The 22,595-nt window shown below is 37.0% G+C and overlaps 1 protein-coding gene across 1 annotated transcript in view; it reads right to left on the bottom strand.

Annotated features, from left to right (window-relative positions):
* TINAG (tubulointerstitial nephritis antigen) overlaps positions 1-11,569 on the bottom strand; it is an 84,100-nt gene extending 72,531 nt beyond the window's left edge. Inside the window, exons 1-3 of the mRNA XM_058734292.1 lie at positions 11,061-11,569; positions 6,071-6,134; positions 5,313-5,402 (exon numbers count right to left, since the gene is read on the bottom strand). Coding sequence (XP_058590275.1) covers positions 5,313-5,402; positions 6,071-6,134; positions 11,061-11,406 — 500 coding nt within the window. The 5' untranslated portion in view covers positions 11,407-11,569. The remainder of the gene's footprint in view (positions 1-5,312; positions 5,403-6,070; positions 6,135-11,060) is intronic.
* Positions 11,570-22,595: the final 11,026 nt, after the last annotated feature.

Below are 22,595 nucleotides of genomic sequence, written 5' to 3'. Positions count from 1 at the left end.
AGAGGGAGGCACAGAATCCAAAGCAGGCTCTAGGCTCTGAGCTGTCGGCACAGAGCCCAACGCGGGGCCAAACTCATGAACTATGAGTCAGGACCTGAGTTAAAGTTGGCTGCTTGACCAACTGAGCCATCCAGGCACTCCTCAACAAAAACTTTCTTTAGAGATGAAAGGAGATGAGAAAGATGATAGTAATTTAGTCATTGCTTGTTTGAATTATTTACAACTTGAGGACAATATATTTTCAGTAGTTAAATCAAACTAAATTCAATCCTATTGTGCTAATTACCAAAATTGCTTATAATGTGATATACTATCATGCATGATGGAAAATACAACTCGATGTTCAGTAATATGTCTACCAAGTTAATGCTCTTTTTAAATCTGTTAATAAAACCTTAAGCAACTGTGAGCCACAAGCTTATTTATTTTTTTATAATTTTTATTTAGATTCTAGTTCGTTAACATATAATATAATATTGATTTCAGGAGTAGGATTTAATGATTCATTACTTGCATTTAACACCCAGTGCTCATCACAGCAAGTGCCCTCCTTAATACATTGCCCATTTAGCCCATCCCCCCACCCATCTCCCTCCATCAACCCTCTGTTCTCTATCATTAAAAGTCTTTTATGGTTTGTTTCCCTCTCTCTTTTTTTCCTCCCTCCCCATATGTTCATCTGTTTTGCCTCTTAAATTCCACATATAAGTGAAATCATATATTTGTCTTTCTCTGACTTATTTTTGCCTGGCATAATACCCTCTAGTTCCACCCACGTTGTTGCAAATGGCAAGATGTCATTCCTTTTGATGTCTGAGTGGTATTCCATTGTACATATGTGTCACATTTTTTTTTTGCCCATTCATTAGGGCAAAAAACATTGCGAACACTTGGTAAGCCACAATTTTAGAGTGCAATCTCCACCACCAAAGGAAATCTTTGACTATGTTAGATACTGCCCCACATTTAAGAGACCATTAGGACCAGCCATAGACAAAACCATGACATCAGTAAAGTATGTTTTTGGTGCCCTACAACTGGTAGTTTTCAAATATTCAGATACATTTGTGGTCATTTAATTAATTACTCAATTTCATGAGCAGGGATTGTTATTTTAAAAAATAAATAGAATACAGGAGAAATAATGGGAAATATTAGTTTATTGCACATAGTGAGGGTAAGTACTATTTTTATATATGTAAGTGTGTGCATGTATAGCATTTGTTTGTACGGGTATGCATGTGCACATGTATGCATATTAAATCACAAAGTTAAATGTACTTTTTCCTGTGAATTATGCTCAAAACAGTGTGAAAAGACTACTATTCTATTCCATCCTCTTTGATCTAGACTCATAACTTTTCCTTCAATCCAATTTAGCATTTACTGAACATTCTTAGTTTATCTTATTCTTAGAGCTTAGTAATAAGTAAATTTCTCTCCAGGAGCTCAGACCCTAAAAAGACTGCAACGATAGAAATGACTTCAGTATGTGTCATTTATTAGCAGTATGTCAAGGTATGATCAGAGTAGAGGATTCAAATACAACTCTGCCTGAAGGAATTGGCTTTTTTTTTTTTTTTTTTTTTTTTACAGAAAGTGACTTTCGTGCCCAGTCTGGAAGGATGAGAATGAGTTTGATGAGCAGGTTTCAAAGAGGACATTTATTCTTAAAAAAAAGGCAAAGTATACAGGTTTGAAACTGGGTAGCACATTTAGCAAAGAGCAGATATGTTTAATGTTAAGCCTATAGAAGGGCCTAGAGAGACAGAAACGGGAAAGATTGTAAAAAATAAGGTAGTAAAGCAGTATTTGGGCCAGAATGTTACTTTTGTCAAGGAGTATAATGATATTCTATGAGCAATGGAGTATCATTGAGGATTTTTTTAAAAGTGAATAGCAGAATCAAAGCTTTGACTTAGAGGGATAACCATGAAGGTATAAAGGATTGGTTTCAGTTTGATGAGACTGAAACAGAAAAATCAGGTCATCTCAAATGAGGCCTGATAAAAAATTGCACTTAAGGGGTTCCTGGGTGGCTCAGTTGGTGAAGCATCCAACTTTTGATTTCGGCTCAGGTCATGATCTCATGGTTCATGGGTTTGAGCCTCACTGGGCTCTGTGCTGATAGCAAGGAGCCTACATGGGATTCTCTCTCTCTCTCTCTCTCTCTCTCTCTCCCTCTCTCTCTCACTCTCTCTCTGCCTCTCCTCCACTCACACTCTCTCTCTTGCTCTCTCAAAATTAACATACTTAAAAATTTTTTTAACTATGTAAAAAATATAAATGCACTAGAATATAGCAGAGGGGCAGAGAACACAAATATCTTAAAGAAACCATGAATGCAGATATTATGAGAGACTAGTGACTGCCAGTGAAGAGGAAAGAAGAATCAAACTAATTTCTGATTTTCTGGCTTGGATGACAAGGCAGAGGGGAATCCAGTCACCAAGGACAGGTGGAAGTGGTAAATCCTTTTGGTTTGGGGTATGTTGATTTGAGAAACTATTGAAAAATCAAAGGTAACTTATCCAAAAAACTAAATTTTCAATTCATAAAAAAAAATCAAGCTTAGAGATGTGGTAGATCATAAAGGGTCACAAATAATTTGTGATTTTTTTCAAGAAGTGGATCTATTTCCCCAACATTTGAATATGGGCAGGCATAGGGACTTGCTATGCCCAACAGAAGGCAAGAGAGTTGATTCTGTACAACTTGCAAACTTAGGCCTGAAAAGCAGTCAGCTTCCCCTTGTGCCCTGTTTGAACCCTGGCATTATGTAGAGAGGCCACGGCTAGCCTGCTGGAGACACACAGGCCCAGCGACAGCCAGCACCAACCACCAGGCAGGGGAATGAGGCCATCTTCCACAGCTGGGCCCCAGTGGAGGCTCCATATGCCTGTAGACATATGAGTAACTGTGGCAGAGATCAGGAGAAGAGCCTCAGCTAAGTCCGTCCCAAGTTCCCGAAGGGAACAAGTGAAAAAGTCATGGTTTTAAGCTGTTAAATTCTGGAGTGGTTTGCTGTACTACATCAGATAATTGAAAGTTATCTATCTCCCTTTGTTCCACTAACTTGCTGATTATTATACCTGTACTAATTTGGCACTTACATACGGCCCTATCTTTAGAAATCCTTTCACAAACTGATGACATGTTGACTCCTCACCTAGACTGTAAATCCTTGTAAGACAGAAATTATTTATTTGTATCATCAGCAGTGCCCCCAAAAGAAACACATTTTGCTAATATTAATTGATTGCATTGAAAAAATAACACAGGGAATAAGTACGCACTCAAGTAGCTTATGTAGAATGAATAAAGACTTGGATCTAAAACACCACCAAGATGAGAAAAAAATAAGTATTTTAAGGCAAAGAGAGTATATATTTGCATGTAGGCTATTTTGAAAACCACTTAGTAAGTGTTGAATAATAGGATTCTCATTTCACACATGAAAACAACTTGAACATCAGGAACAGAAAAAAATCTGAGTGCCAGAACTTTTATTTGATTTTTTTTAAATATTTATATATTTTTGAGAGAGAGGGATAGCATGAGTGGGGGAGGAGTAGAGAACAGGAGGGAGACAGAGAATCCAAAGCAGGCTCCAGGCTCAGAGCTGTGAGCACAGAGCCCGACGCGGGGCTTGAACTCTCGAGCCGCGAGATCATGACCTGAGCTGAAGTCTGACACTTAACAGACTGAGCCACCCAAGTGCCAGAGAAGCTTTTAAATTCAAGGACTCCCCCTGCCATTTTTTCTCCTCTGGTAGTAATTTTAGTTTCACTCCTTTTCTTCATAGCTTGTCTCTTTTATCAACTTTTGTTCTTTGGACAATGGATGTGTCCTTTCACTCCAATTATACTTCACTTTTTGTCCTTTTAAGGTCATCTGTGTTTGCTACAAAAGGGAAGCCCAGGCCTCCTAACTAGTCCTCGAGTTATCTCACAGTGAACAAATGATAGAAAAAGAATTCTCTTCCTACCAGCTTCTGTATCTTATGTGTATTTTCCACATTGCCTTTGACTGTGGTTCCCGGTGAGTTCTGTGATGGTGGAAAGGCAGGCTGCTGCTGATGTCTTCTTGGAAATATGTGCTCAATAGGCCAAGCATTTGAATTATTTTAAGAAGGCAATTCAGATCATTTTTTATGATGACACACACTCTTATGTTGTTTTAGTGATTTAAGTATCACTTAGCCACAGAAAATTATATTTTCCCTAGAAATACTTAAAATGTCATATTATCACCTAAAATATTGGTTAAACACATGTACACACACACACACACACAGGAATTGAGCACGGTTGAAGAGTAACAATGTCAAAAAAACTGTAACTTTCTAAATTTCATGTCTTCCAAGAAGATATATGGGGTACGTTGAAATTCAGTGTCATCACTGTGTTGGGAAATATCTGTCCTGTCGTCTCATTCGGGGAAACTGATACTTCTAAGTTTTAAAATTGTATTTCAGGATTTAATCATTTTTATAGTTCCTTGATAATAGATCTTCTTATGTGAAGTCCTTTCCAGAATGTGGAAAATGTTACTAAGGGAATATAGAGATTTGATCAATGGCAATGGAGAAATCCTGAGGTGGACACCACCCAGCTATCTCTCTTCCTTTCAGCTGAGTAAAGAAAACCAGTGTTAACACTGACATCATAATTCCCTCTATGTAAACAGAGAAGCCACCTAATTTATTAATCTTTCAGAGAGCATCAAACCATTATTTCCTATGTTTAAGCATCAGTGAGCCTTATGTTTACTCTATTAGCAAAGTAAAATGGCTCAACTTGTCTTGTGATTCAACTATAAGTGAAATTGGCTACAGAGCTCATGTCAGTGAAATTGTATAGATGACTGGTTATTTGGGGAATCATCAAGATTGAATATTGACCTCTTACATTCTGATTCTCCCAGGCTGATTGGCTGGGTCAGGACAGCACCAGAGGGAGATATATGGTTTATAAGAATAAATCAATGTTTTGCCTTCTTCCTAATTTTACCCAAATACTTATCCAAACCAAAGCTTCCTCTACTCCCCTCATTCACACCACGACACTGCTCCTTCCTAGACAATTTATGACCCTGTTCTATATTTCTTTGTGCGTTTTAATTTTTAACTATTTAAGATCTAACTACATGCATTCCACTCTTACATGTCTTTCTATTTCTCTTCCCATTTTTCTCCCACTCTTTCTTTTGAAATAGTGACCATTTTTAGAAGTAAATGATAAGAAATACATTGTTTGAAACCTGAGAAGTAACTGAGACTGCCAAAATCTAGAAAGCAAGATTTTTCTCACCCATAGTCTCCTTTATTGACACGTTCAATTAGTTCTGGTTGAACAAGGCATACAAGCTGGGAACATTTCCATTGCTGTCCTGAGCATGTGCTGCAAAGATACAAAAATCACAAAAGTGGCCTACCCTTTATGGAGTACATTTATAAAATGAGTAACCAGAATTGTACATTGTTAAGGCATAAAACATATTCTTGATTAATGATAGCCACATGCCTATTTGATTCTTGACAAAAATAAAATAATAATACATGCATTAGCTACCACTCAATATACTCTTAACTTCTGCCCTAGGCAATTAATAAATGAAATGACCACACAGTCAATGAATTTTGAAAACATAAGATAATTTAGACAGTAGATTCAGTGTATTTGTATTCGGAAACTTTCTGTGGAATAATCATTTCAAGGCAGCCTGTTTTTATATGTTGTTACTGTGATCAAAGAAACACGATTGGCCTCTAGCATATCTTGCCTGTAGAATGCTTATAATTAAGAGGTAAATTTAATGCAGGCCTGCTGTATAATAAAGGCCACTGTCATGAACAACAAACTATGGCATTCAAAGACATATCTGTGGTTAGATGTTTCAACATTCATTAAAATGAAACATGCTTATATAAAGCTACAGATATGTGATATCCTAGGACATATGATTCTATCTGTATTTAAATATCAGTTTTATTTCACAATACTCCTTTTATTTGAAGAAAACATACACCAACAGTAGAATTCAGTTGTGTGCCACTTAAATTCATTACCAGGAATTGCAGTTTTCCTTAATTACTGATCCTTCTTCATAAGGTTGGCCATCTCTGAGGCAACCTGTTAACATAACATGTAAACAAATGAAAATTCTAAATGGAATAATAAAGTGCATTAGCACAAGTAACCTAAAATTCAGTTTAGTTTCTCAAATATGCAAAAATACTTGGTGCCAACCTGATGAAAATTCACATCTGGTTTGTGTCAAGGTTTACGTATAGAATTTTTCTAAGCTTGTTTCCATGACCTTTTATCTTTAAAACTGCACAGTATGTTTCAACAAAGGGTTTATAAAGCATGAAAACTAGATTAAAAAACAGAATTAATTACTAACCACACTGAAAAAATAATGTGTTTAAATAGGTGAGCAATAAAACAGCACTTGAATAAATTTAAGGCATTTCTCATTTAAAATTATAAACAAGTCTCAAGTGAATATGACTAATCATGTATGACAAGGTTAAGGAGCTCAGAGTTTTGGACCAAAATGTGAAATTGTTTCATTGAATTCACCCTTTAAAGATAAATTCTATTTTTTTGTTCAGGATTTGGATCAGGAAAAAAGTTCATGACCCAGTAAGATTGTAGCCATTTGCGTTCCAAATCCACACGTTTCTCAGTTAACTAAAACTAGTTGTTAACTAGTTTACCAGATTATATAAACTACTCAAAAGAGATAAATGGTATATTATCATTATATGAAAAGCTTCAATAAGATAAGGTGAAATTAGTACCTGGGTTAACAAAGTAACCAGTGGCCTGTGAGGAAATAGGGAATTCACGCGAGAGTAGAACCTTAGAAGCAAGAGAAAAAGTATTTCATAAGCAGGGGTGGTCAGCTATGTGAAGTACCACTGAGAGGTCAAGAAAAGGAGAACAGGCACGTGAATGTTGCATTTGACAATGTGAAAGTCTTTGACCCTGCCAAGAGGGATTTTGGTGAAGTAGCAAGGAATGGCATCCTGTGGGAATGGATTGAATAGAGACTTGGAAGTCAGGAAGCAGATGTTTCTTTTAGCTATTTTACCATTAAAGAAAAAAGAAAAAAAGGAAATGAGACAGATGCTAGTTAAGAACATGGAGCCAAGGGAGGGCTTTTTCAAAGCTGGGAACTAGAAAAAACATATTTTGTGAATTGATCGTTGATCCAAGAAAGAAGGAGGTGAAAATGATGCTTTAGGAGAGAAAGAGAGAAAGAGAGGGAGAGAGAGGGGATTTTACTAGTGAAGATCTTGAAAAGACAAGACAGGACAGGATTCAGAGCTCAAGAGGAGGAACCGACTCAGTGTAGGCAGTAACCCAGAGGGAGGGAGGTTGAAATTTAGGATGATGGAGATGAGAGAATTACCAGTGGCTTTATTTTCTCAATGACACGTGTATGCAGCACCTCAGAGTGAGTTAATCAAATTGGTTACCCACAGAACATCTCGACAAAAGAAAAAAAAAAGCCAATGACTGTTGAAATTAATAGAGTTTTGCAACTGAACAGTCATTAATCCAAAATAAGGCAAATCAGACATTTGGAGAGTGAAATAATTGGCCCACTGATTAAAAAAAAAAGATGATATGATGTCTGTAATTTATTTTAATATTCATCATAATGCATTATAATATCTGCACTGGTCTAAACCTCATTTTAGGGAAGGCAGTTACTTGCTCCAATCAGGAATCCACATCCCAGGCATGGACACTAGCATTCACCCTGAAAGGCCAGACTCCAGGGCAGCTGCTACAAGTGCTTCCATTATCCATTTTTGGATGCACACTAGAGTATCAGTGTAACGAACATCAGAAATGGGCTTTCATTGGTAAAATTAGTGGCTTTGAATCAACATGATGGATATAAGTAATCAGCTGTTGTTGATTAAATTAATAGTATTGAATTTATGCAGATTAACTAAAATATTTAAAAATCATACCCCACTCTTATACCCAACAGTGTATATGTTTCTCTTAAGGTCAAAAGCCTTTACTAATAGACCTGGTGCCACCCTAAGATTGATCTTTAAAAAGTTCTACACTTCCAGCCACTGGGTAGGAGGCATTCTCATTCCTTGACACCCACTGTAAAGGTAACAGAATCCTACTGCTATTATTATACTGCTTATATTATATTATGATATACTGCTGTTATTATCACATGTTCCTCCAATAAGTTATTCAAGTGAGGAAGATGTGGGAACCTCTTAAGGACAGGGTCTTGAGACTTCATGAAGCTTACACAGGTTGCATGAATTGGTCTATGTCTGCTTACCAATACAGATTTTTGTAACTACCAGTATATGGCAGAATTTGGACTGTGACTTCTCTTCATTACAATGTGGTTAAGGAGCAAACAGCCCTTATCCAATTCAGATGTGTCAGTGGCTTACACACATTTTTTTTACCAATATGAACATAAAAGTTAATCAAATTAACTTAGGTCTGTTTACAACAGATGGTATACTAGACTCTTTCTCTAAGATATGCTACACCAGAAGATTCATCTGAAAAATCCATTTTGGTTCTTTTTCAAACTCTTACCACTTTTTTTTTCCTGTATTTGACATTGAAACCCTGTAATTACTAGGAGTTACTATCAGAGAAGGGGGAAAAGAAAACACACACACACACACACACACACACACACAGAAGAGAGATATTTACCAGTATGCCCTAATCCAGTTTATACAAAAAGGACATATTTACTTTTATAACTCTTAAGATATTGTACATAGTTTTAAGTCACTGGTTGAAAAAGAGCTCCTGGGACAGTTGCAGTATAAAGAACTAGATATAACACCATGTAATTAGATAACTGAAAAATAGTATTTAGTATATCAGTGAATGAACAACTTAGCATCTCAGAGGAAAGTCACATTATACATGCACAAATTGGTATAAATAATATACCACTGTGTTTTTATTTTAATTTTATACGATTTTTAATATTGTGTAGTGCTATTTTCTTTCAACCAGCTACTTTCACAAGATAAAACAAAAGAAAACAAATTACCTTCATAGAAGTATAGTCTAATGTGAACTTTTTACTACTAAATAAAAATGATTAATTGCTTCCCTTCATAACAAATGGAATAAAAACTATACCTGGAATATAAATTCTACCTAAATCATAATGCTAAATTAAAGCTGTAGCAGAATTCTAGCTCTCCAGCAAAAATGGACATTGACGGAGCAGTCATCATCTCTATCCTCACAACAAAGCTCCTTTCCTAAATGAGCTACATGTTTCATATAAGCTAAAATACACTGTAGCGCATCAAAAGCACTACAGCTTATACGTAATATTGAGACTCAACACCCATGAGGCCACCCCTATTCCCACTTAACATCTTTCAATGAGTCCTCACAACAGAATAAAATCTCAAATCTTTAATGTAGCCTATACATCTTGGCATAATCTGACCTCTACTTGCCTCTCAAACCTCATCTCATGTCACCTCCAAACCTCCGCTAACCATTACTCTCCAGAAATGGTGGCCTCATTCCAGTTCCTGGACCAAGCCAAGCTCCTTGTTCTCTGATCCACAACACATTTCTGTCAGTATTCCTTGAAATCAGCTCACTTCTCCTCACTCCTGGAGTCTCTGTTAAATGTCTTCCCTCACTGCCACTCTCCTCAGGCTGATGTTGTATTTTACATATTAATGTTGCATTCTCATATATTTCACAGAACCCTAAATATTTCCTTCAGAGAATTTATCACAATTTACAATGGTATAGTGAATCTTACCCTCTCCCTGGCAACGTGACTGCCATTTAAAGAGAGTAAGATCTTGCCTTTTTCTTCCCCATTGTGGTCCCTGCACTAAGTACGGTGCCTGGCATAGTGAAGATATTCTAGAATAATTTTTTTATGAATGACTAGAGTCACCATTCTTGGTAAAGGATCTGCCACTTTTTTAGGCTAAAATAAATACTTGATGTTTTCTGAGCTGTACATTGGTAGAGGCAAAGGTCTTGTCTAAATGATAGTTCTGTGGAAATTTTAACCTATTACATACATGTTTTACCAGCAAACTCACATCACTGAGAATGCAGGCAATAGCATCCGAAATTTGAAATAAGGACACCAAATCCTAGTTGATCCTAAATTGTCTTCAACTGTAATTTCTAGTCACCATAACTCTGCATTTCTGCTGAGGAGCTTTGATGTGATGGGCAACAACAACAACAAAATAAGGCTTTATTTAAGTATAAAAAGTGTGTTGCTTTGTGTTTTGTTGCAAATCTTGGATATATTGATTGCTCAGCATCTATAACCATTTTCCTATAATTAGACCAATATAGTACCTACCATCATCCCTCTTATGAGTTATTTGCAGTTATGCACTCAATCTTCGACTTTTACACTTATTCTATATGAAGTTCTCCTTTGTTTCAATGGTGTAAAAATTCCCACATTAGCAAAACAAAACAAAATAGAAATACACATGAAAGTCTATTTGGTATTACTTAGGCAGGTAGCTGACTTGACTTTGTTTTTGCACTGGTTTTACTGGCATTGCTATACCACAGGTTCTAATGCTAAGAGGTCCATTGGTTTTGTGACATAATAAGCAAAATGTTACACAAATCTGCCAATGACCAGGCCTGTGACCATGAGATCCCCTAAAAGGTTACACACAAAAACACTTCAGAGCTTAAGAGTCCTTTTGTCAAAACATTTTAGAAAGACAGACAGACAGACAGACAGAAAGAGTTTTAAGTAACCTTTATATACACTGAGTCAGTATTCACAACATGATTCAGACCAGCATTCATGGCCATCACACCAGAACTTTCTTGAAGGTGCTAGTACAATGCGGTATCTTGCATCTAAACCAAAGCACTTTAACATTTGAAAGGAAATTTATTTAATCATAATATTCATTTTTCACTTCATCTTAAAAAAGGGAGGAAGACAGGAAAGAAGAAGAGGTAAAGAGAGTTGGACAGATCTTGTAATGAACTAGGAGACTGCTTAAACACATTCCCAAAGCCTACCTTCCGGATACCAAGGTTTTGTGTGAGGAGGCCATTCTTTCTCTTCATGGCAAAATGACTTGTAATCAGGACAGCAATCAGAATTTTCCCTTTCACAGAATTTATCACAGTAACACAGTGCATTTGCCTCATGGAACTGAGTGGCACAGTCATCATCTCTATCCTTACAACAACGAAAATTTCTACAGTATTGTCCTTTGAAAGTGGATCTTTTGAATCGAGGACTTTCCAAAATGGTGTGATTCCTAGTGAAATCAGCTCCTTCTCTTTGAGATAAATACTGTTTCTCCATCCAAATTTCTGTGGTAAGATAGGAAAAGATTAAGATCTTATATCCGGTCCACATTCTCTAGAGGTCAGGTAGGGCTCCCACTTTGTATTATATCCAATACTCTTGGCTTTGGGGCTTCTCCTTGGAGCCTGAATTCTAATTATCAAGACAACTCAGCCTGAATCCTGAAATGGATCCTTTACTTGAACTGAGTATACTTCTTGTAGTTAAACATTAAACAAGAATTTCAATATTTGCCCAAGATAATGTAAGTGTTAAAAATAGATCCTTGTCATTTCTTCAGTTAAAAATGTGTAGTATTTTATATGACACAAAAAATATCCATCACCATAAAAATAAATACATAAAATCTTATCATAGATGAAATACATCAAATATTGCTTGCCTTCAAAAAAAAATCTAGATTCTTAAATCAGAAACCTCTCTGGAATACACATGGCCCAAATTATAGCTGCAATAACCACTGGCAAGGTATAGGAAATTGGAAAGTCAAAAACACAATTATTCATTTCACCTACTTGCACTGCAACTAAAATACAGGCTTTCATGAGGCTGCCTGCTAGGATCTGTCATATCAGTAACAGTTGCTCTAAATCATGCCGTCACACACTGGCTTGATTTCCCATCTGTAGCCCATTTACCTACCAGAAGCATTTTGATTTCAAGGTTTAGTGGAGCCTAATTCAGCTAGAAATTCCCTGAGGGTGACCTTAGTTCTTTCCACCCAGGTTCCTACTTGGCATTGGTGTAGGAACCTGCAGTACCTGGAAGACGTGTTATAGTCAAGAAAAGTCAATCTCTATGCTGCTTAAAAAAAAGAACGAAAGAAAAAGAAGAAGAAAGAAAAAAAGAAACTGCCAGGAGAGGGAGTCATGAAGGGAACCCAAAGGTCAAGATGTCTTTAGTGTTTCTGTAGAGCTGTGCATTTACAGTGGGTTTTGTTATGCTGTGTTTATTCATTAACTACAATAGCTCTCTTTGGATTTGGGATAAGTAACCAGTGGACGATGATTCAGCACAAGTGGCTGGATGGCCTAGCAGAAAGGACTTGTCTTGACAATCAGGAAACCTGGACTATGGTCCCTGGCTACTGTTTAATTGGCTTTATGACTTTGGGTTCACAATTTCCTTCTCTGGTCCTCAGTTATTTTCCTATAAAACAAGGATCTTCTCCAAAGCGAATTCATCATTCCAACTCTTCAGACTTGTTCCCTGACTTTGCCCCATAAATTATACAATTCGCACAACATTCACTCATATTTTCTTGCCCCTTCCTCTCTGGCTATAAACTAGTGTAAGTCCCTTTATGTTTTTTGCTTCAAATTTACATGATCTTGGCATCACTCTCCATAATCACTCTCATATCCCAAAATGAGTCACCAAACTACAGCAAAATTCTGTCAACGTTCTCACCACATGTGACCAATGGACCCCCTAACTTCCAATTCCCATACACCTGTGTCATTAGCATACATGAATCTTCTGCAGCATTTGACACTATATTACAAACTGGAGCCTAAGAGACTAATAATGGAGTTCAAATCTTGTGTCACCACACTAGCAGCACGTCTTTGGCTTAATCTCTCTATGCCTCAGTTTCCTCACCTGTAAAATTTGTATTTAAATTGTCATGTGGGTGGCAGATTTAAATGAAATAATACCCAAAGTATCTGGCACAATCACACATGCTAAATAAATGAAACCCACCATTAATAAGTATATTGTCTGCCTAGGAACTCTTTTCTCCCTTAACCTCGTTCTTTCCTGACTCTCCTCCCATTATTTATAAGGCTTTATAGCTGCTTACTCTTGAATTCCCTTTCCTTTTCAGTGATGATATAAATTTATTTTTGAGTGAGACAGCCTAAGTGGGGGAGGGTCAGAGAGAGGGACAGATGATCTGAAGTGGACTCTGTACTTCCACACAGAGCGCGATGTGAGGCTCGAACTCACAAATGGTGAGTTCATGACCTGGGCCAAAGTCAGACGCTCAACTGACTGAGCCACACAGTGCCTCTTCAGTGTTGATTTAAACTATGTGTTCATCAATGTTCTCAATTCTTTTCTTCTCTAGTCCTCATACCTCATCTTCCCTCAAACAATTCCAAAACCAAATGAACCTAAAAGCCATGGGCTATAAGACCTTCTACAAGATGGACCTCTACCTTTGCTGTCTCTCTGGCTCAATTTATATCACTTTACCCCTTGTTCATCTTCATCCAAATGATCACACTATCCTTGCCATTCCTCAACATGTGGACCACACTCCTATCTTAGGATTTCTACACTTGTGTTTCTCTCTCTGCCTAAAACATGCTTAGCAGATATCCACTTGGCACCATTGCTCACCTCTTTCAAGTATTTTTTTCAGATGATAGCTTTTCAGAAAAACCTTGCCAACACTGTCTAAAATGACACTTTCTCAAGGCGCCTGAGTGGCTCAGTCGGTTAAGCAACTTTGACTCAGGTAATGATCTCACGGTCGTGGGTTGGAGCCCCTCGTTGGACTCTGTGCTGACAGCTCAGAGCCTGGAGCCTGCTTCAGATTCTGTGTGTGTGGGTCTCTCTCTGTCCCTCCCCCACCCATGGTCTCTCGCTCTCTGTCTCTCAAAAATGAATAAACATTAAAAAAAATAAAATAAAATAAAATGACACTTTGTCTCCAGCCCTCGCATTCAATATCCCCATTCTCTGTGCTTAACACTAATATACTATAATTTAATTCACTGATCTTATTTTCTGTATTTTCCCTCCAGAATGTTAAGTTCTACAAAAATCACAGAATTTTTATTTATCTGTAATTTGCCTGTTAACTGTCTTATCTCTAGCATTTTGTGCTTGACACATATTAGGCACTCAGTAAATATTTATCCAATAAGTCAATGAATCCTACAATGTGCTTTTTCTGCCCTTGTCACACATCTACTGAGTATTGTTGGAGATGATCAAGGGCCCATAGAATTGGTGCCACTACACATTTTTGTATTGTTGTCTCAGCTAAGCTCTTAAATACTATTCATATTTCCCTAACCTATCTCCCTTAGTGGCCATTACAAACCTTACTTTCCTAACTTACTAGAGATCATCATTTTCTAGGGATGACCTCCTCTCTGAGGTTACCAAGAAAACAAAGAGAAAAAATGTTCATCACACACCTTCCTATAATCAAACCCATAAACCTATCTATATTTTCAGCCATCTTTCCCATCTTCCTTCCAGACTCATAACATAAAGTATCATCCTGTTCTTAGGCAATTCTTCCACCTATAATTTTTAGTCTGCTGCCTTTATCTTATTCCTTCCCTTATCTCTTGGTTTCTATACATCAACCTGTCTATCATCCAATTCCTTAAATTTGTTAGTAGGATTGTATCATACATTGTTTTCACTCTGCCCATATTCCTATCATCCTTACCATTTTAGGACAAGAGAGCTGACATTCCCACTATATGAGTTAATGGCCACAGCCCACTCCTTCCCCACCACCCCACTGCATAACAAGTCAGAAGTAACAAAGAATTAATACCCTCGGTGTGACCCAGAAGCAATCTCTAAACAATGCCTAGAGGAGTTGGTGTATAAGCACCCTACTTTCCTCACTCTTTGGAAGAGTTATCTCTGATATCTACATGTATATAGCCCTCCTCCTAAGGCAAGAGTGGGAGTTCCATAATCAGAAGAGATGGATGGTGGCTCCTTAACTTTTTCTTTATAGCATATGGCTAAATAACTGTACTTTACCACCATCTGGTGAGTCTATCTAACAGAATTATAATATCTTGCTTTTACCAACCCATCTTCTCTATGTTGACAAAAGCTTTAAAATATCTCTGCAAAGTAACTTCACACTGAAAGAACATATTTGACACAAGTTCTATTACCAATGTATTCTTTTAGACCAGTGGTTCCAACAGGGGTAACTTTGCCTCCCAGGAGAAGTTTAACAGTTTCTAAAGATAGTTTCTACTGACCTGACTGAAGAGGTTCCACAAACATCCAATGGGTAGAGGCTAGGGATGCTGCTGAACATCTTAGAATGCACAGGACTGAACCCCCAACAAAGAATTGTCTGACCAAAACCATCAATAATGACACCATTGATAAACACATATTGTTTATCACATTTACAGATATTGTTGCAGGATTTTTTAACCTCAATACCCAGGGTTCAGTGTCTCGCCACTTTGGAGAATGGACACAAAATGAGCAGCAGGCAAAAGTTTATTAGAATGTAAGATCAGAAAGTAAGAATAGTATGAAAGCTCTTTATAAAGAGGGGGCATTGGAAGGTGAATACCCACGACTATAGGCAAGGGCTTTTGTTTTATAAGGTTCTGGCAACCCCTTCATTCCCTTCCCCCTTGATCCTTCTCAGGTTCTACCCTGACTGGATGGATAACTCTGGGTACTGGGTTGTTCCTTCTTGATTGGCTCTACTCCATTGTGTGAGGAGTTAGACTGGTCATTCTGTTCCTCATGTAACATAAGTTTTATGGTTTCCTTTTTTAGTTAGATATTTTGATTGCCAAATTCCTGAGGGTAACCTGAGGGGGAATAGCTGGTATCTGTTACATTCTTAAGAGGGACTTTATGCCTGAGATGGTTTGTTTTGGTCAGATGCTCCCAGCATTGTTCCAAAATATGTGTTTTTCCCCACCCAGGGTCCCCAGGTCCTAACCTTTCCCTCTCTTCCTCCTGAATCCTATATTTTCCTATCATAATATTACAAAAAATTTTCAGAGAACAGGAAATCAGAAAAAGTAAAATTATTATGTTTACTTGCAATTTGGATTGATATAAATGTTGATCATTTGGACCTCAAATAAATGGCCACTTTGAGATAACAGCTAATGACAGCAGTATATATATAGAGACAGGTGTTATATTATATATATATATATATAACATATATATATATATATTATATATATATATATATATATAACATATATATATATATATATATATATATAGAGAGAGAGAGAGAGAGGTGTTATTTCAAAATTTTGGGTTCAGTGTGTGTGTAACTAGAAAGGTTAGAGTCCACAATGCCACATCCTCTTCCAACTTGACCATTATCCTTGGATGAGCTATATTTTAGATAAGAAAAGTGCCACATTCCTTCTTGTGATTTTTATAACCTCCATTGCACAAAGAAGAATGGAGAGAATCAGAACCTTCTGATTTTTCCTTGGGAATAATGAAGTAAATCAAATAACTTTCTTAACACAAGATCTTGGATATTGTGAAAATGGCCTGGACACTGGAAATTTTAGTTATTTTCATAAATGAAAGTTTGCAGGTATGCTTAAATCCATGAAATACAAACTTGAATGGGAGAGGGGAAGAAAGGGGAGGAGAGACAGAGAACAGAAAGGGGGCTTGCTGAAAATAATTTATCTTATTGGCTTAAATTCTATCATTAGATATTTATTCCTGTGAATTATGGATCTGTCCAGTGGTATTAATGCTCTTTGGTGAAGTGCTTAAGTAACATTAACTCCTCTTTGAGGGTTTGGGGCTTGAACCCTTCACCTTGATAAGAGACCTAGATGGTCTCATGAGGGACTGGTGAGGATGTAAGAAAGGGTAGAGATAAGACTTGCTAAAAATGAAGTGTTCTTTCTTCACACATTGGGCCATCAATGAATTATTACCGTCTTTTTATTTCTACTCCACTGAGTTCATTTAAATTTTAGAATAAAGGATTTCAAAGAAACAGAAAGAAAACTTCTGACTACAAGGTACAGTTGTCTTTGGATCAGGCTGTGAGACATATTGGAGGATTTGACACATTATAATTACCATATACATTTAGTATACATATATATGTCTGTATAAAACACAATGCATATTGTATGTTAGTGTATGCACACAATTTCTTTGATCCTTGCAACCATCCTTAATGGCAGCAGTTATAATTATTACCCTTACAATAGTTTATTTTTATTTTTATTTTTTAGAATGTGAGTGGGGGAGAGGGGCAGAGAGAGAAAGAGAGAGAGAGACAGAGAATCTTAAGCAGGCTCCATGCTCAGTGCAGAGCCTGAAGTGGGGCTCTATCCCACAAGTCTGAGATCATGACATGAGTTGAAATTGAGTCTGACACTCAACCAGCTGAGCCGCCCAGGCACCCCCCTGCCCCATATTAGTTTTTAATACATGAAGGCCTGAGGCTCAAGTGACTATGCAAGGCACACAGCCAGTGATGGAGTGTTTGACTCCAAGCTCAGTGCATATTTCCCTGCCCTATCCAGCCTTTCTGTCTAAATGTTCACCTTGTCTAAATCCTGGAGAAAGTATGTGAGGGAGTAAAGATCTAGGGAAGGATCATAGGGCTTCTCACTGATTGAATGTCCATTGTAAAAACACTCAAGTGAAACTCCACTCTTCTGTGAAGTTTACCTATTAATGCAGATTTGGTCTGTAATGATACATTACTAAGAACACTGAAAAGAATGAAAAATGTAGCAGATCCATGAAATGGAAAAGAGGATCTTGCAATAGGTCCCCAACTGACTCTAGGCCCAAATCCAGGCTTTAGAAATTTTGCTCAAAACCTTCTAACCTTTTACAGTAATTAAATACGCTTACTTTTCTCTTGCTGTTTACTTTTTTGAAAAATAGCAATTTTAACATCCTTTTCCGTTTTTTTTTTTTAATTTTCAAACATAGAATTGTATTTGCAGATTAAGATAGCTAGAGAGGATATTTTATGTAGACCATCAGGCACCAAAGGAAACCTCTAATGAGCCATGAGATACATCCATTTGGGCCTGGAAGCAAGAGAGAGAGAAGTCCTGATGAAGGCCTTATTTTACTCCCCACCACGTCTGGTTCAAGACCTCCTACATAGGTTATGTTGCCAGTTCTTTGTCTTGATGTGGACAAGAGAGGAGCCATCCGAACCTTATAATGACCAGACCCAAAAATAAACTTAAAAAAAAAAAAAAAGGAAAAATGAAGGAAAATGCATGAAGGCAAAGGGGATAGTAAGAAACTACAATGGAAAAAAAGCTAACAGGGAAAAAAAAGTTATTAGATGAAGAAGTTGTGCATGTGAGTAAAAACAAATTTTTCTTTCACATAAAAACTCTAATTTCAATATATTTAAACAGGAAACAATGGAGAATACTAAAAACTACCTCTAGAACTAATAAAACATTAAAGTTTTATTTCACAATAGGCATTTAAAACACATAGGCCTGATCATTCTCTTAGTGCACTTCTAGCTGTGTAGCTTTGAGGAAAGGCAGTTATATTCACTCACTCTCTTAAAAAAAATATATGTTGAACTCCAAATGTATTCTAGATATAGCTAAATTCTGCAAATGCAGATTAATAAAACCTAATCCCAATACTTAAAGAACAACCCAGTATTGCCAGGGAAGCTAACTTGTTCAAACAAACAAACATTTATTGCAGTGAGACTTGTTAAGTGTTATAGGGACATAAAGAGGATTTAATGAGAGTAAAAAGAAGGTAGTGGTCAATCCTTCCAGGTAGAATTAGGCAAGACAATACTGAGGAAATTACAGTTCAGGGGAGTCTTAAAGAGCAAGTAGGGATATCTGTCATGTAAAGTGTTTCAAAATTATAGACTGAGAAACAGAAAACACATGATATATTTGAAAAACTGGTAGGGGCCAGATCATTTTAGACCTTGAATGACAAGAATTTACTAAGCATAGACTTCACTTTAAAAATGAAAGGGGATAGGAGTCAGTTGTTTTTGCTCACCCAACAATTCATAAAGTAACAGTGTAAACTTTCCTTTGGAGATCTGCTCTTCTCCCATTCCATGTAGTCCTGGTGAAACCATCAGTCTTTTTTAACTTCACCACCTCCCAGAGGTCTCCAACGATGTAAGCTGAGCCAGTCACTTTCTCCTAAGAATTTGAATTTTGACTGGAGTGGTGGTATATAGGCCAGATGGAACTGAGCCATTCAGATACTGAGACTCCCCAAACTGCCCATGAATTACTAAGATCCCTGATCAGTTTTTCCTTAATTTCTGTTAATATCACTATCCTTCAAAAATCCTTTTGGGGGAACTTTAACCAGTCATTGTCTGACACTTGTAAATAAAGAATCCTTGCAATAGGAAGTTATTCCAGATCCATAACAAGACAAAGATGTAGCCAGGATAGCATTTTTGGTAGATAATTATGTTAGAATAGAAGTTGGATCGGATGAGGGTGGCATTGAAGGCTGGGAGATTAGTCCGGAAACTACCATAGTCATCTGGGCAAAAGATCATGGGAACTTGCCCTTGAGAAATGGTTCTGAAATAGAAAGTAAATAAGAGACATATAAAGGAGCTAATGCTTATAAATTATCTAAATGTATATGGGAATAAAGTAATAGGGGTTGTCTAGCATGAGTTTCAGATTTCTGGTGTAAATGACCAGATAGTAGCATTAGCTATAGAAGAAGCAGTTTCGGGCAAAGTTTAGCTCAGTTTGCAAGTTACTGTTTGATTTTCTGATGAGTTATCCAGATGAAGATGTCTAATGAGGCGCTGGCTTCCATCTTTGCTAAGTGTCATTCTGGAGGTCATCAACATACAGTTGATGGTCAAAGTCATGAAAGTGAATGACATCACCTATCGTCAGGCAGGGCTGAAGCATGACTCTGTAAGATATTTGAATAGTCTAAATGTGTTTGTAAACAATTTTATTTTAGAACTTCATGGACCCCACTAAAAGTTTCCTTAATCACTTTTTTTTTCATGAACTATAAGAAATTCCAAATGTCCCTGATGCATTTTTATGAGACATCATGGTAGATGAGAATGATTCTTAGCTTTGGATTCGAGTCAGAATGAAATTGAAATTCCTTACCAGACATTGGTCAAATTCTTATAATTTTGCTTAACTCAAATATCAAAATAGTAATCTTACAAAGGTGCTTTGAGGATTAAATAAAATGATCTATAAGAGTAGTGTAATCATGCAGAAGCTCCTTTACTTGCAAAGAATTAGGTTGCACAACGTTGATCTTAGGTCAATGTGTTTAAAATCCAAAGAGACTCGAAGGTTTTAGTTTGCAGTCCTAGACACATTTCCCTAAAATAACTTAAAACTAAACATAATCTTACCTTCTTTGCCAATATATATATTCAATTGGAAATCTTTTTCAAAATATGACTATTGAATCTATATGAAAATATGTCAATAAGATGAACCACTTTCATGATGATCTGTACACAGGTGAAAGAAAATTTATTAGCATATGGCAATAGTATTTACTGCCTCATCACTGGTTTTAAATTGTGAAATTTGAAGGAGCTTCAAGCCTGTAGAATCTCTACCAGCTTGCGGGGATCATCCTAACTTTACAACAGAGTACGCTCAATGCTTAAAGCCCTTTCATTTACAAATCCATGGCCTCACTTCTGAACTCCTAACTCAGTAGTTTGCATGTTGGTTGCAGATTACAGTCACCTGGAAAGTAAAAATTATAAAGAATAAAAGCAAGCCAGTCTGAAGGTCTTATCCTGAGAAATTATGATGGGAGATAGGGTCAGGCTGAAAAACAACTGCTGGAGCCATATGCCCAAACACTGTTCCATTTTTTTCAATCACTTTTCCTAATCTCTTGTCTATTAATTTCAATGGTACAGACACAGGGCTTTCAAGTATTTTATGATTTGTGATACATCCTTTGGATTCATCCTTAACTGAAAAATGAGTCATTTCATACACTTATGCAATACTTATCGATCTCTTTATCACTTTTAATTTATAAAAATTATATCTACTTTCCATCCCATCATGAATTTTCTTTTTGGCACTTATTTTGCATTTATCTGCTATGATGGGGTTAATCATGATCATAAATTATCTCAAAACTAACACATGCAAGGCAGACTTCCTGTCTAGGATTCAAGAAATACAATGACTAACATGACCTAACATTACTACCTCCCCCATCTATTGGTGGTGGGTTCTTTTAATTGCAGCATAATTTTGTTCACATAATAAGAGCCCATAAATTGAAAATTTATAAGTAGAAAAGCTCTTGTACCAGATACAAACAGGCACTCCATATATATTAGTTTCCTCTCTAAATTATTTTCTTGCTCTGCCCCTCCCTTTCCTATCATTCACTTTTGGATAATAAATGCACAAGGCAGATCTTGTCTAATCTCTGAATTCTAATCTCTGGTGAGCTATTAATATTCAGCAACTGTATTTCTTCCCTTTGTAGAATGGAAGAGAGTTTGCATTCATGAGCGAGGATCCTCAGGGTATTCACATCCCATTTACTCACAGAGACAGCGATAACGACCCATTCAAAAAGCATGATGTTTAATCAGAACAGAATGACGAAAATGACATGAAACATGGAGTGAGATAGATGTGTGTGGGTTGAGAAAGGGATGATGGTTCCAGACAAGGACAGGGCTCCTTTTTTTTCCCCCCATCAGAAAGAGGTAACTTTTGGTGCGTTATTCCAGGGTTGGATCTTTCCTCCACACCATGAGGCAGGAACCACTTCTGACTGGAAAAGCTGAGTCATTCTGAGCAGCTGCTCTAGCGAAGACCAGAAGAGGGGGAAGGAAAGTGTTTCCATGATCGCAAACAAAAGGCAAAATGGAAACTAACACATCTTTCTAAAATGTTTCAAAGCTCCAAGGATGGGAGGGAAGGAAGGAAGGAAGGAAGGAAGGAAGGAAGGAAGGAAGGAAGGGAGGGAGGGAGGGAGGGAGGGAGGGAGGGAGGGGAACACATCTCTTACGGCAATATAGAGGGATATACATAACACATGTGAAATGACTTCATTTAAAACAGTGTGGTCAAGAAAAGAAATTGTGGGATTTGGAATCAAAGAAAACCAAACCTGAGCTCCAGCTTTGGCCGTTATATTTTGTTCCATTCCTTTTACAGGTCACTTAATCTTCCTGTGACTCAATTTTTCAGTGAAATGATAATAAATATAAATATAAAATATAAATATAAAAAACGTAGGTTATCTGTGTCAGGGACATCAACAGTTTAGTCCACATTTAGGGTGAACCAAGCAGAAACGACTTCGTTTCTTCCACTCTTGCAACATGGTGCAAATCTCATGCACGTACATTTTTGCTGCTGAACTCAGAGTCATTTTAGCATCTAGTGACTAATGTTAAGCAGGAATGAAATGTACATATGAACAATAATAGGCAAGAGTTCAAGAACAGTGCGGGCTGAATTTATAGCAGATCTGGTCTTATATTTCTATCCCCCCAAAGCAAAAAA

The sequence above is a fragment of the Neofelis nebulosa genome, chromosome 6 (assembly GCF_028018385.1).
Source record: "Neofelis nebulosa isolate mNeoNeb1 chromosome 6, mNeoNeb1.pri, whole genome shotgun sequence".
Lineage (NCBI taxonomy): Eukaryota > Metazoa > Chordata > Mammalia > Carnivora > Felidae > Neofelis > Neofelis nebulosa.
The sequence above is the reverse complement of the archived record's forward strand: the minus strand, read 5'-3'. Positions and strand labels throughout refer to the sequence as shown.